This window comes from Thyridium curvatum (assembly GCF_004353045.1).
Source record: "Thyridium curvatum strain D216 chromosome Unknown NODE_62_length_255573_cov_84.952434, whole genome shotgun sequence".
Taxonomy (NCBI): domain Eukaryota; kingdom Fungi; phylum Ascomycota; class Sordariomycetes; order Thyridiales; family Thyridiaceae; genus Thyridium; species Thyridium curvatum.
Genome location: NW_022156817.1, coordinates 79837 through 93556, shown reverse-complemented (window position 1 = coordinate 93556; position 13720 = coordinate 79837). Strand labels below are relative to the sequence as shown.

Genomic DNA, 13720 nt, shown 5'->3' with positions numbered 1-13720 from the left:
CTAAGCCACAGAGGCTTCCACGGGCTGTAACAAATAACACACCCAGCGCAAGTCAAGACTTCGAGAGCGGTCATGTCAGTCCCTGTGGATCTACGGGTTCTCTGCCGACGACTGGCATCAACACCAGTAGGAGACCTACCTGGCTTGTGTCCAGTTCTAGTCAGCCATGTCCTACGCTGCAGTGGCCCATTGTCATCACCTCTGGAGCCGAAAAACAAGGAGGGTGTCAATGAGTCCTCTATGCTTGTGAACAAGTTTAGAACTCAAATCAACACCCTTTTGAATGGAAAGACCCCTCAAGGCCGTTTTGTAGCGGTCGTTCTCATCAAGTCGGTGATCGATGTTGGTGGTTGGGAGTGCTTGCGGACATCAGGCACCTGGGTCAGAGGACTACTCTCAGTTTTGCAGGTCTGTATCTTATTCCTTGATTCTCTCAAACCTTTACACGCACTGACTCATTACAGAAACCGGATCCAATAGCCTCCAAGGAGTTGTGCGTGGTAACTCTGACCAAGATATACAGCCTTCTTCATAGCTATCAGACTCTAGTCAGGGAAATTGCCACGCCTACGGTTGGCAGTTTTGTCACTGCATGCTTGCAGATCATCAAACCCTCCGGTACCGACAGGTTACCCCAAGCTCCTCTGCAGGTTGTCGAGACTGTGGTCAACGCTCTCTTCACGATAGTTCCCTTGTTCCCCACCACTCTCCGCCCTTTAGCTGCGCAGATACGCGCCGCCGTGCGAGTCTATATTGCACCCACTACGTCGGACAAGATCATCATTCCAAGGTCTTTGAGAGTGGTTAGCCGTCATCTCGTCATCTCTCTCCATCAGACAGCTCCCAAGAACGGTGTTGCAGAAGAGTGGCAAAAGTACTTTGCTTCAACGATTAGGGTCTGCCATTCAACATCAGACCAAGTCTTTCGTGCTGTTCGGGAGTCGTGGGAGCCATCCTCAAACCACGAACGGACCGAGATCTCATTTGACGAGGATCCCCAGGGAGGTGGTGACGCTGCCGAGGAGCTGCCAGCGTGGACGGGTTTGCAGAGCGGAGGGGAAAGACTGACAGGTCTCCTCGAGTTGCTCGTGCAGTTCTACCAATGTCCATCAAAGAGCCCTGTAGCTCTTTCTCTCGCAACATCCTCGGACCTGCTGATGCGACTATCCCTGGTGCTCCCTCCGGTTCCGGGTACGCAGGAACGAGACTCGTCCATCACACTTAATCCGAGCGTCAGCCGGGAGGAGAGAGAAGAGCTATGGAGTGCGCTACCAGATGTTCATCTCGCCACTCTACATGTGCTTCTAGCCATGATCAAGAGGCTCGACTCCCATATTCTGGCACAAGTCTCTGAGATGCTGGAGTTGACGATAAGGGTGTTCAAGGCCAGCCGACCTGACACCCGGATACGGGAGGCCGCTTTCGTCATCATTCGGGAGCTTCTGTTACTTTCAGGCCCGACTTTGTCAAAGGCGGCGGTCGACCCACTTGACGTTCTCATCCAAGCTTGCTGCCACGACATACTCTGTGCGGCTGGGTATCTCGAGGCTGAGAAACCCCAAGCCAACCCCAGCCCCGCCTCAAACGGCGCGAAGTCCAAGCCTACAGCTACCGCCAATGCAGATCTCTTCCTCTCATCCAAGGACAGCACATCCTCATCCACACCCCTGGTCCGTTTATCCGCGAGCCACCAAGAAGCTGCTGGATCGCTGCTTGCAACCTTCCTCTCCCACCTCCCCCAGGAGCACCTCAAGAAGGCCGAGCGCGCCCTGCTGGACCGCACGGCCATCCTCTCGGGCACCAAGAGCGCGATGGTCTCCTCCGTCCTGCACCCGTACATGGACAAGAGTGGCAGGTACTTTGCCAACACGCTACCCTTCCTGACGCAGCGGTACCCTCACGATCCCGACGTCGAGATCCTCCGAACCAATATCCGCTCAAGACCATATTACTTTGGCGATGTTCTGGGCCTGAGCACAAAAGACGGCGCAGCAGGGCTGACGAATGGCGACGAAGAAGCTGCAAACGCAGGTGGTGAGACCGCAGGGTCTTTCTGGGGCGCGGCAGGGACAGACACCGCAAAGACCGCCGCCACTCGGAGTGGTTTCGGGGCCTTCGGCTCTATCTCCGATGACGTCGATATGGTTGAGGCTGTAGCCGAGGGAGAGAGCGAACCGGTGCCCGAAGTGGACGAAGAGCCAGAGCCGGTAGTGGAGGCCATGACACTGAAGCGGAAAAGTGTCGATGTCGAAGTCGAACCCAGCGCCGCCAAGCGAATTGACACGGGTAAAGCGCCAGAGCAGACCTCGCTAGCGGAGGCAGAGAATCATGATAGCGGCGAAGATAGTGACAGCGATGGAAGCGTCCACCTAGACATGGTGCTGGATGATGAGGACGATGATGAGGATGAAGACTAACAGTCGAAATACTGTAAATAGCTTTGATTGCAATTCTGTACCAAAGATCCCCGTCTACCTCACTATGATGAAGGACCGGGAGGGTATATCCGTGGGAACAGGGGATGCATGTGCATCCACCACCCGTCAAACTATGAGATAAACAAAGATGGTTGTGTGCCATACATGACTTATACAGGTGGGCATCACCTTTCCTAAAGGACTGCTCTCAGTCCACGTGGTCAAAGTCCATCGCCAAACCTATTCCTGAAGGCTGCTGTCCAAGTTTTCCGCCCTTGACCCACCCCTGTCTGCAACGCCAATTTGGAAATGCTCAAAATCCTGTTTCGTGATGCCGTTTTACACATGCTGCGCTATGCCTTCCAAGAACTCCTCCATCAAACAAGCTGACGTGAAAGTCTGCAAAGAAAAAGGGGAGGGGAAAATCTAGTCTCGCAGCCAGGCACGGCGCTTCTCCTCCTTCTTGGCGCGTCGCTTCTCCTTGAAGGCCTTGAGCTCAGACTTGGACGGCTTCTTACCGCTGCGCTCAGCCTTGAGGCTCCGCCCGTTGTGAGCGTTGGCGGCAGCGTCGACGTCGAAGTAGGCGTTCATCTGGCGGTTCGACTTGGCATCGTCGCTGTGACGCGAGGGCCCCTGATCCGCGGTCTGAAACTTGCCCGTGTGGCGGTTGAAGAAACCTCCCGAGACGTAGAGCAGGCCTGGGTCGGGCAGCGGCTCCTTGGGGCCCCCATCCTCGGGCTGCTGGTAGCCCTGCGCATACCAGGCGTTCGGGTCGTAGTCGCCATGGATGGCAGGATTGTAACCGCCGACAGGCGCAGAGCCAGGTGGCGGAGCTAGAGGCTCGGTTGCAGCATCGGTGCCCGGCGCAGCTGCGGGTGCAGCGGCGGCGGCAGACGGGACTCGCGGGTTGTCCCACTGGGTCTGATGTGTGAAGCGGTTGAAGAAGAACCAAGCGTTGTGGGTGGCGTCCCAATGACAGTCCCAGCCGTCATCAGAAGGGTCTGCCGCGGACCCAGGCGCGGGTTCTTGAGGCAAGGGAGGAGCAGCATCGGGCGCGGGCTCTTGAGGTAGGGGAGGAGCTGAGTCTAATTCACCAGATTCGACTGAGCCGGTCTCGCTTCCAGCGGGAGAGTTGCTACGAGATCGGTTGGTCGTCGTATCGGCGGCTGGAGAGGTGCCTGTGCCACCCGGCGATGACAGTGGAGGGGTTCCGTTGCCTGGCTGATCAGATCCTTCAGCCACTTCGGCTGCAGAGCTCTTGGACGCCGCAGGTGACGACATCTTGACCGATGTAAAGGCGCGGCGTCTCAGAACAATATGATTGAAGAATGGTGGCTAGAGCGTCGGGGGACGAGTTTCGAAGCTTCGACTGCAATTGAGGTGGAAAATGCTGGGTATGAGGATGCAGGAGGGGCCACTGGCGTCTCATCGTGGGATTTTGGACTCGTACATCCTCAAGGCCTCAACCACACCCTCTGAGAAACGGTGTCGATGACTTCAGTGCCCTGGAAATTCAAGTCCAGCGCGCCGGGAGTGAACGAGACGTCAATTCGGTGCGCATTTAGTTTATTGCGGCTGCTGGCCCAGTCCCAGCCATTGGCTGAGCCGTGCTCCACTCTGACATACTTGATCCCCATCAAATGTCACCGAGTGCACAGACCAAGGCAAGTTTGGGCTTGGACGTATTTGCCATGCACTGAGATACCTCTGCTACATAATTCGTATCTCATCGCTGTGGTGAATCTGAGGCTCGACCTCACTTTCCAACAAGGACTTGGACTTCATCTTTCTGTGCTTTGTGGCTCAGTTGCTGACATCTTGTATCAAGGCCTTTATCAACAACTCAAGGCTCTGCTTTCATTTCGATGCTTTGATCAATGTCGTAAACACAGAAACCGTTTCAGCCTCTCAGGTCTCGAGAAAGACTCTGCATCTCTCTGAATTATTAGAGCATTGAAGCTCGTCGTCTAGCGGTTACCGTCTGTTATCTTTCCCCTGATAGATACTGGAAATGATTTCCATAGCCACGCAAGCCGCGCTGGGACGGGTGCTACTGTGGAAGAATTCGCAAATGAAATGCAGCCAGACGGCTGGCCGGAACATGTCGCAATCCCGGCTTGACTGCTGGCGAATATAAGCGGGTAAGTGCACGCGCATTGCAGACGCCCGATCCTCTGCAACTCTCTCTATATTGCCCAGCATCTCTGAGGACGGTATTTTCTCCCTTCTTGCCCCCTCATTGGCGCTTTCGAGTCTCGGCCCCAGGTAGGCTCGCCATCCTTGGTGACTCCTGGACCTGGGATCTTGAGGTAGGACTGTTTCTATTCTTGCGGCTGCCTCTATCTTGGCTAATTTCGAATTGATTTGATTGCGACGGGCTTTGCGCGTTATCATGTTCGCGTCTGTGGTTATCCTTGCTTGTCCGTGGGCAAATCCGACGAGATCTCCTGAGATCGCTGTTATGATGTACACAGTAATATTTCTACCGGGTTTTGTCCTTTCATCGCCCGGCGTGCTGGTGACTAGTAGTTCTGTTCATCTCCTGTCCTTTCAGCGCGGTCTTGCTAGGTGTTCTTCCACCTCGGTATTGACAGGATCACGGTCTGATCTGGATGGAGTGACTGAGAAGCCCAGTCACCGCACTCTCAACTCATCGCAACCCACAACCCACAACCCAACAGGAAATCGGAAACATCAAGCTAGTTCGGGCAGTTGAAGGCATAATGGCTCTTCTCAGGCCATCACTGGCGTCTCTGGCGACGATATGGCTGATCCTCGTCTCAAACTTGATCTCGTCGACTGCCGCCGCCAATTATCCCCTGACGAACGACTCGAGGTGCGACTGCTATATGACGAATGGCTCAGACACGGCCAATTTCACTCGTCATGCATTCTTTGACTTCCGCGAGCTTGAACAGTACCAGGGCACTCCGGCGCTCTTGGGAGGTTTCCAAGAGGCCTCCACCGCCATGACGACCAGCGACTTCTTCCTGTCGGAACAGTGGGCGTCCATGTGGGAGATTCAGACGTGGACGAACATCGGCACCGCCAACACGACGATGAGGAGGGTCAACTCGCGCAACAACGTCTACATCGAGCAGAACACGGACGAGAGGCCCTCCTCCAAGACGTGGCTGTCGCTGCGCACGGCCCGGCAGGCCGACTTCCAGTCGACGGCCGAGATCGTGTCGAGGAACAAGACCTACCAGTACATCTCGATGAGGATGCTCGCGCGCACGGTGGGCAGCCCCGGCGGCTGCACGGCCATGTTCACCTACCACGCCGACGACCAGAACCGCGTGCAGGAGGTGGACCTCGAGGTCCTCACCAAGTACCCCAAGGATCAGGTCCAGTGCACCAACCAGCCGGCGCTCGACGCCAACGGCGACCTGATCCCCGAGGCCACAGCCAACGTCACCTTGCCCAACGGACTCCACTGGACGGACTGGGCCGTCTACCGGCTCGACTGGACGCCCAAGCAGAGCACCTGGTACGTCAATGGCGAGCAGCTCACCAACATCTCGTTCCAGACACCCCACGAGGCGAGCAGGATCCACCTCAATGCCTGGAGCGACGCGGGCAACTGGACGGGCAAGATGGATGTCAACACCGAAGCCCACCTGCAGGTCCAGTGGTGGGAGATTTTGTTCAACTCAACCAGTCCCGATATGCAGAGGCAGAGCTGCAGGAGGCTCTGCAGTGTCGACGAGACCCCAGTCACGGGCCAGCCAGTCAAGATCAGCCAGGGTTCAAGGTTGGTAAACCGGAGTGCGACTCTAGGAACACTCGTTAATTGGATTCCAGGGCTTGTCGTGCTCGCCCTCCTCGTGGTGTGAAGCGCAACCAAACTTGAGCGTAGATCTGCAGGAAAATGAAAAATAATTTTGTCATAAATTACATGCAAGGGGAGTGAAAGAAGGGCGTTTGTTCTCCATTTCTTTTTTATATTTGTGTGCTATACATCGAATTCCCCCTAGATTTCGCTAAGAGAATAGAGTCCGTCAGCACCTTACGGTAGACCGGTTTGGATTTCTCCTAAACTAGTCTTATGCCTTGTCTCTGCCCAAAACTCTGGATAAGGGATGGCCAGCCCGGAACGGGCGACTGTTCTCACACGCAATGACTTGGCGCACCTTGTCGTCAATTCCGATGGTCGGTGGAAGTCGATGTGAACAAGCCAAACTCTCCTCAAAAGAGCTGTGATCTTTCCTTCTGGTGGGAGAGATCAATTGCAATGGCAGAGAGGCAGGCCCAGCTCTCGGCTCGTGGCTAGGTAGCCACTTGTACAGCACCGAGCAGTGGCGTGCTGCTCAGCCTGTAGGCATGATGTGATAGTTCAGGTAATGTGTTCCATTTCGTGGGAAACGACACCGACGACAAGCCTTTCACCTCCGCTTTCGGCGAGCAGCGACCAGCTTCTTGTAATGGCCCTTCTTGCCGCTGCTCTTCCGTGTCTGAATGTCATCGTATCTCGTCTTGAATTTGGCATTGGCATCATCGGCAGCCAGGACTTCTTCCACAATCGTTCGTTTTCTCTCCTTCCGTGTCAGACGGGCGCTGTAATACTCGGTCGGTCCCTCAATGATAGTTCCGCGCTGGCAAAAGTCCGGTACCAATTTCTGGCGCGTGTCCTTCCTGAAGAACTTCTTTGAATCAAGTACAGAACGGAGGCGGAGCACTTGCAGATCTTTCTTGAGATCCTCGGTGAGGTTTGTGCGCGGCATGTTGTACCAATCCGGTCCAGCGTTCTCGGCGACACCCTGCTTTGTCAAGTTAGCTTTCTAATTGGCAATGCTTCTAAGACAGACTCTAGAGAGGCTGCAAAAAGAAAAGGTGTTTGAAGGTCTCCGTCAGAGTAACTATGAACTAAAGATAATCATCTTGGTGCAGAAGCGTCCCCCATGACGGGGTAGCTATCCGCGTCATTGATTGTTTGGGATAGATTTTCATCAGAGGAGCGAGATGTGACAGGATTGTTCCAAGCAGACGCTGAGACATGTACAACATACCTTATTCTTCTTAGCATCCAGCTCGGGTGTTCGTACCGTCAATCCTGCGGAGGACTGCTTTGCTTTCTTGTCGGCGGCCTGAGTCTTGTCGGCGGTGGAAGGAACAGTAGTCAAGGCGGTGGAGTGGTCTTGAGGCTTGATCAGGCTCTTTTCTGGCGGTGCTTGCTTCGATGCCAAGCGCAGCTCAGCATCTCTGAGAAGCTTTTCAACCTCATCGTCGAGCAAGTCGACTGTTGGGGCAGCCATGTTGGTGGTCGCTCTGTGTCCCGTATTTGGAGACATTGCAGAACAAGCGGCTCAAAGCAGAGCTCACAAAAAAAAAGTTGCAGGTAAAGAACCCTCGGGACTGTGCTTCGCTTCAAGTGGGGCTCGCGCCCGTGCGCTCGCGGGACCATCTAGGGCGCTAATGGAGGAACATAAAGCCGTTTACCGATAATTTCCTCAACTCGATTGATGCCTGAGGCGCCAAGAACGACAGCAAAGGCACAACGTCACACATCACACCAGCAAGGCATGGATTTTATGCAGACCTGGAAGTGAGGCTGGAGCTACTGTGACAGTTGGCAGGCCCACGAGTCGCAAACTGACTAGAGTGCCAACACAACCTACCACACCACACGCGCCCCCAAAACAGCCCAGCCCAGCCCACATCATCAGCGTTCCGAGCAGTTGGGCTTGCAAGTACCTACTCCGTGCGTACTACTACAGCGTAAGCTCCCTCTTTTTCTGGGCTCATTCTGGTTGCCGCCGCCATCTGCCTGCCTCCCGACCTGCCTGCCTGCCTGCATACCTACCTCTCAGCCACAGCTGGCCGCAAGTGCACTCTGACCATTTTACCTCGATTATTATCGCACTGATGCCCAACCATCTTTCTCTCTCACTGACCGCTGCTCTTATTTCTTGACAAGATTTCTGGGAAAACTCCAAATCTTTCCACTCGGAAACGTCATCGTGAGAATTTCTCGGCATTTTCACATTGTCGTTCTTCCATCCTGCGCCCTCGGCCGTTTGATCTCGTCTAAGTCGCAAAAAGGTTGGTCCAACGCTCTATTGGTCGTCTTGTCTGCCTATTTTGCCCAATATCCCTCTTATTAGACCGGCGCAGACGGCTCTGTCACTGGTCCAATTTTGGTCTACCCACGCCCGCGACGCTGAGTGGCTCCTAAACCTCAAGGCAGCCCATTCAACCACCATTTTAAACTCCACCCATTCGCTACAGAACACAGAGCCAGCAGCCAATCAATCCGGCCAATCGTCTCAAGCTCGCAAGCCGAAAGCCAAGGGTCCCGGGCCTATCTCGAGAGGGCAGCAAGTCATCAGAGTGCGACAAGTAAACAAACTGCGCAGAGAGCCTCGGGCGCATGGTGTCGTGAGGACGGACAGCTGACTTGCCATCCCAGACTCACCAGCTTCGCCATTGCATCCCCCCGCGCGCGTCTCCATCCCCGCCTTCATTCCCCGACCGTCCGACGGTGTTATAACTACCGAGCCGCACTCCCAGCAACCACTTAACAAGTCGCGTCTGCGCGCATCCGTCCGCAGCTCTACGCACGCCACCACACCCAAGCGACCATGGATCCTCACAACCAGAACTCGTCTCAGGCGCAGCAAAACCGCCCCGCGCCCGTATATGACACCAGTCACGGTGGTCACTATGGTGAGCTCGCCAAGTCCAGCCCATGATGCGCCGCGACACCCTGCTAACAATACCACCATAGGCGCCAGCGCAGCTGTTCGTTCCCCGCATCGCATCCCATCGCACCGCGAGTCGTGCTACTGACATTCGCATTACAGCTATCTGCTCAGGGTTTTGCGCCTTCTGAACTGTACACCGGTCCGTGGGCAAACGTATGTCCCCATCCCGTGTTCCAACCTTGCGACGCAACCCGGCTAACAACGCTCCATCCGTCTAGGTCCACCAAGGTCTTAATGGGCAATACAAGGACATCCTCACCACATACTGGCAACAGACCATCAACCACCTCGAAGGCGATACCCATGACTACAAGCTGCACCAGCTTCCCCTCGCCCGGATAAAGAAGGTCATGAAGGCCGACCCCGAAGTCAAGATGATCTCCGCCGAGGCACCCATCCTCTTCGCCAAGGGATGCGACATCTTCATCACCGAGCTCACCATGCGCGCCTGGATCCACGCTGAAGAGAACAAGCGACGCACCCTCCAGAGGTCTGATATCGCATCGGCACTGGCCAAGTCCGACATGTTCGACTTCCTCATCGACATTGTCCCTCGCGAGGAAGCCTCCTCGCATGCTAAGCGCACCGGCAACCAGGCTAATGCCGGCGCTCAGGGTGTCCCCGCCGCGGGCCAGCCTCCGATGGCCGGCCAACACGTGCCCGGCGCTAACCACGCCCAACACCCCATGGCGGCCGACTACTCCATGGGCGCTCACGCCCTCGGCGGCGAGGCTGACTACCGGCAGACGCCTAACATGTATCCTGTCCAAGCCCAGGCCGCCCCCGGCGGCTACGGACAAGCGCAGCCGCAGATGTACGACCAGATGGACCCCAGCATGTACGGTAACTACGCCATGCAACCGCCACAGGTAAGTACCCCAGCCCCGTGAGAGCTGGCTGCTTTCTCGACGTTTGCCTAATTTGTTTCTTCCTGCATGCACCCGCTGAGGAGTACGAGTGAATAACCTTGTTTCGTTTTCCTTCTCGCCTCAGAGCACCTAGGATGTTTACCCCGACGGCGACGAGGTATTAGTTTGAGTGACGCCGGGGCGGCGTCCACTATTCGACAGAAAGCACGGAGTGTGATAAACGCAACTTTCGTGCAAGCATGCAGAAAAGGCAACTGTGTTGTACCTAGAACACCTATGTTGTTGTTATGGAAACTTGGGACTGGGGTTGGAATTTGGTCCAGCCATGGAAATTATGAAGACGGGCTTGGTAGTGATGGTTTTCTCTTTGGCGTAACTCGGTGTCAGATTGGTCTGAATCACAATTACACAACTCGCAAGGGTGAATACATGTCGTTTCTCATATCCTTCGTTAATTTTAAAAGTGGACAGTACTGGCGATCATCTCAGGCCAAAGCGTGAAGAGAAGTTGGCCATGGCTTGCGCTGTCCGGTTCGGGCCCTCGACCGAATGGGTGAGCCTGGCAAATGAGTTAGTATAAAGGTTTGGAACGGGGCGGCTGGACACGTACTTCTCCAGGAGCACAGGGCCATTGAGCGCGTTGACGCGGCCATACTTCCTGTTCCTCGTCGACACGTCGTAGAACTCCTCGACATTGTCGGTCTGCATCAGAGCGACGGTCTGCTGCAGCTCGTCCAGGTTCTGCTGGAGCATAAAGGCGTTCTCGAGGCCGCCGACGAACTCGACGAGGTACTGGACATCCTTGGCCAACGCGGCGACGCCATTAGGGTTGATGTGCTTGACCTCTTGAGACAAAGGAAGCGCCTGTAAGGGGACAGGTTCTGTTAGCAAAGTGCTACAGTGCTGTCAGCTGGCAAAGGGCCTCTCTTACCAGAATCTTGTCTGCAGCATGGCTCAGGGCATCAAAGTAGATGAGCTCCTTGATCTCCCTTGGGAGTCCGAGTAAGGTCGAATTCATGATGTTCGACAGATACCTGGTCAAAGTCTGCATGTAGCTGCTTGGTTCAGTTTGCGAAGTGGTAGACATCCTGATACCGAGGAATTGTTAGCCATGATCCATGGGGGAAAGGGAACCGTTGGCGGAACGAACCAGTCGTATTCAGCTGTGTCGACGAGGTCGTCGATCTTGGAATTGACCAGCTCGAAGATTCGCTTTTCTGCCGTCTTCTTGTTGCTCCTGAACTGCTCGGTCGCGCTCAAGGTGACGGGGCCGCCGGCTGAGGTAGACGATCGGGCCCGAATCAACAACTGCTCCAATTCTTGGCAGGCAGTCTCGAAGTGCTCCAGGTTGATCAGGATCTGCACGATCTGACCCAGGTACTGAGAGCTGAGCCGCTCCACGAGCGATTGGCAGACCTTCTGTGTCAATAACTCATCTAGAGACTTGTTTGGTCGTTAGCGAAGAAGGGCAAAGGTCTTGTCCGGAGGAGTGCGTACCTTTCTGAGGGTATCATCAATGACGTTGGGGTGCTGGAAATGATCATCGGCAAAAAAGTAGAATTGGTTGAGGAAGTTCCGAATGTCTATGCAACACAGGGGGTACATTTGCGAGAAGGGCAGGACGCAGGGGAATGTGAGCTCCTCTGCCGATTTCTCCTGCGTGAACCAGCTGACGTTGACGACTTTTTCGTACTCCTCCACCGAATTGATAGCCATAGGCATGTAGTCGTCAGTAGAGACAATCTCCTGGAAGTCCTCGCTGAAGCGCCTCTTAAGCAGCTCCGCGTATTTGTCGAACAGCGTCAGGAGGAAATTGTCAAGCATCGAGACGGAGTAGCCCCACCCTTCCATGGTCTGAATGAATAGAGCGACAACGCCCTTGATTTTGAGTAGGATTTCGGCGTTGCTGACTTCCCTTAGTGATTTCGAGATCAAGGTGATAGCAGTCTGACACATTGAATCCCAAAGCTCATCAACATCGACAGCTGATCGGAGCTGCGGTACTTTCCGCATGGTGGCTTTCTCAATAATAGCGAAGCCTGCGATTCCCTCCAGCAGACTGCTCAGGGACGAGTCTTCCTCCGACTCCAGATCAACCGAGTTCGGCAGCAATAGGTCCTTTTGCTGTCTCCTCGTCGCTGCGTAGTCTGATCGGAACCTATCAATCTGGCCCAGCGCATCATGAATGTGCATGCATTCGAAGAGAGGCGTGAAGTCTATCTGGAGCTCCTCGTTGTCCAGAACATCAAACTCTTCAATCTCGTCAAACACTAATTCGATAGCGGAGTTCAGCTTGAAGTTCTTGAGGTAGTCGTTCTTCTCAACACGTTCTCTCTGCCTCGTCCTTCTCATCTCTGTATGATAGAAGGCAACTTCGCCGAGGTATTGCGAAGTCTCTCTGATACGAAACAGCCAGGTGTTCAAGTCCGTCATGACGGCCTCGGATATGGTTTTTTGAGATGCGGGTATGGATTTCTGGATCAAGTCGGCGAGTCGGTGCTGCGTAGCATATTTGTTCTGGATCGTGGGGACCAGGTACTCGTTCTGCAGGTCCTCCAGTGACTTGAGAGCACCATAGTACCTCTTCTTCTTGATCAGGTCATGTGCGTGGTTGACTGCATGGAGGATCTTGAGTGACTCCTTCAGAGCGTCCGACGCATCTGCAATGTTCTGCCGGACGGCCCTTGTGTTGACCAGACCCTGCTTCTGCTCGGCCAGTTTTTCCGTGCTCGCTTGGATCGACTGATTGAGCTCGAGAATCTCTGCTGTCAGAGCCACTGTTCCCTCGCGGACTTTCTGTAGCTGGTTGACCGAGCCCAGGAATTCCTCGTGTTTTGTCAGGCCGATTGTTTCAATGTCTGCCTCGCGCTCCTCCGAGTAGTGGGACAAGCTCTGTACAAGAGCATTCGTTCTATTGCTGAGTGTCGCATCTTTGAGAACCGGGATCAGCTGGTCGAGAAACTCCGAATCGGAGGATGAGAGGATGATCTGAAGATAATACATATCAGCACAGCACTATGCGATCCAGGAGCGCAGCGCACGTAGTCACGTACTTGAGAAACGGCTGAACCGTAGTCATCGTATGCCTGGGGCTTGCGCGGCATGTTGGCGTATTCTTGCAAAGCGCAAGGGAAGCTATGTTCTCAGAGCTGCACACTGACGGCGGAAGAACATCCCCTCCACTCCAGCTATTTGGGGGTTATCCGCGCCCACCCGGATCAAGGAAGAATCCGAGACACTTCACTGCTCAAAAGCAAGCCAAGTTAACGAAGCGCATGGAATGCGATTCTGGGCACGGTTGGAAAGGCTCTGGGCAGGTTGATGTAGCGGCGATTTTCCAGCAATGATGGAACCCTACATCAATCAAATCGTGGATGAAGTTGAAGTTGGAATGCGCATCCAAACGCGATAGGTGGAGGATGCGCTAAGTAGCTGTAAGGCAGCTGCCGGGGTGCACATTAGCGTAGCCCCTTGCTGGTACAGAATCCTTGGACTGTGGGGGGGATACAGACGTGCCAATCACGAACCAAATGTGCTCTCTGAATCAGCAGAGCGTACCTAAAAATATGTACACAACACCACGGAGATCTGTTTCCTGATACAAATGGTAAGCACAGCAGTAATCAGGCTTCTGGTACAAGAATATTACTCATCCCGTACCTAGCCAAGAGTAGAAACCAGAGCCATCCATAGATTTTATCAATGCTTAGCCCATCGTGTAGGTGACTAG

The 13720-nt window shown here is 54.5% G+C and overlaps 6 protein-coding genes across 6 annotated transcripts; 3 read left to right on the top strand and 3 right to left on the bottom strand.

Annotated features, from left to right (window-relative positions):
* Window positions 1–72: 72 nt before the first annotated feature.
* E0L32_008983 (uncharacterized protein) lies at window positions 73–2417 on the top strand (the record flags this gene model as incomplete). Its single annotated transcript, XM_031143899.1, has 3 exons — window positions 73–408; window positions 465–493; window positions 554–2417. 3 exons carry the CDS (start codon window positions 73–75, stop codon window positions 2415–2417), a joined length of 2229 nt encoding a protein of 742 aa, XP_030991503.1.
* Window positions 2418–2843: 426 nt separating this feature from the next.
* E0L32_008982 (uncharacterized protein) lies at window positions 2844–3698 on the bottom strand (the record flags this gene model as incomplete). Its single annotated transcript, XM_031143898.1, has 1 exon — window positions 2844–3698. The coding sequence occupies one exon, from the start codon at window positions 3696–3698 to the stop codon at window positions 2844–2846; it is 855 nt and encodes a 284-aa protein (XP_030991502.1).
* Window positions 3699–5140: 1442 nt separating this feature from the next.
* E0L32_008981 (uncharacterized protein) lies at window positions 5141–6253 on the top strand (the record flags this gene model as incomplete). The annotated part of the gene is made up of 1 exon (XM_031143897.1): window positions 5141–6253. The coding sequence occupies one exon, from the start codon at window positions 5141–5143 to the stop codon at window positions 6251–6253; it is 1113 nt and encodes a 370-aa protein (XP_030991501.1).
* Window positions 6254–6802: 549 nt separating this feature from the next.
* Window positions 6803–7672, bottom strand: E0L32_008980 (uncharacterized protein; the record flags this gene model as incomplete). The annotated part of the gene is made up of 2 exons (XM_031143896.1): window positions 6803–7177; window positions 7427–7672. The coding sequence occupies 2 exons, from the start codon at window positions 7670–7672 to the stop codon at window positions 6803–6805; spliced, it is 621 nt and encodes a 206-aa protein (XP_030991500.1).
* A 1326-nt stretch (window positions 7673–8998) lies between these two features.
* Window positions 8999–10011, top strand: E0L32_008979 (uncharacterized protein; the record flags this gene model as incomplete). Its single annotated transcript, XM_031143895.1, has 4 exons — window positions 8999–9083; window positions 9145–9158; window positions 9221–9274; window positions 9340–10011. 4 exons carry the CDS (start codon window positions 8999–9001, stop codon window positions 10009–10011), a joined length of 825 nt encoding a protein of 274 aa, XP_030991499.1.
* A 459-nt stretch (window positions 10012–10470) lies between these two features.
* Window positions 10471–13094, bottom strand: E0L32_008978 (uncharacterized protein; the record flags this gene model as incomplete). Its single annotated transcript, XM_031143894.1, has 7 exons — window positions 10471–10549; window positions 10601–10854; window positions 10922–10979; window positions 11025–11078; window positions 11141–11433; window positions 11488–12978; window positions 13044–13094. 7 exons carry the CDS (start codon window positions 13092–13094, stop codon window positions 10471–10473), a joined length of 2280 nt encoding a protein of 759 aa, XP_030991498.1.
* Between the last annotated feature and the right edge of the window lie 626 nt (window positions 13095–13720).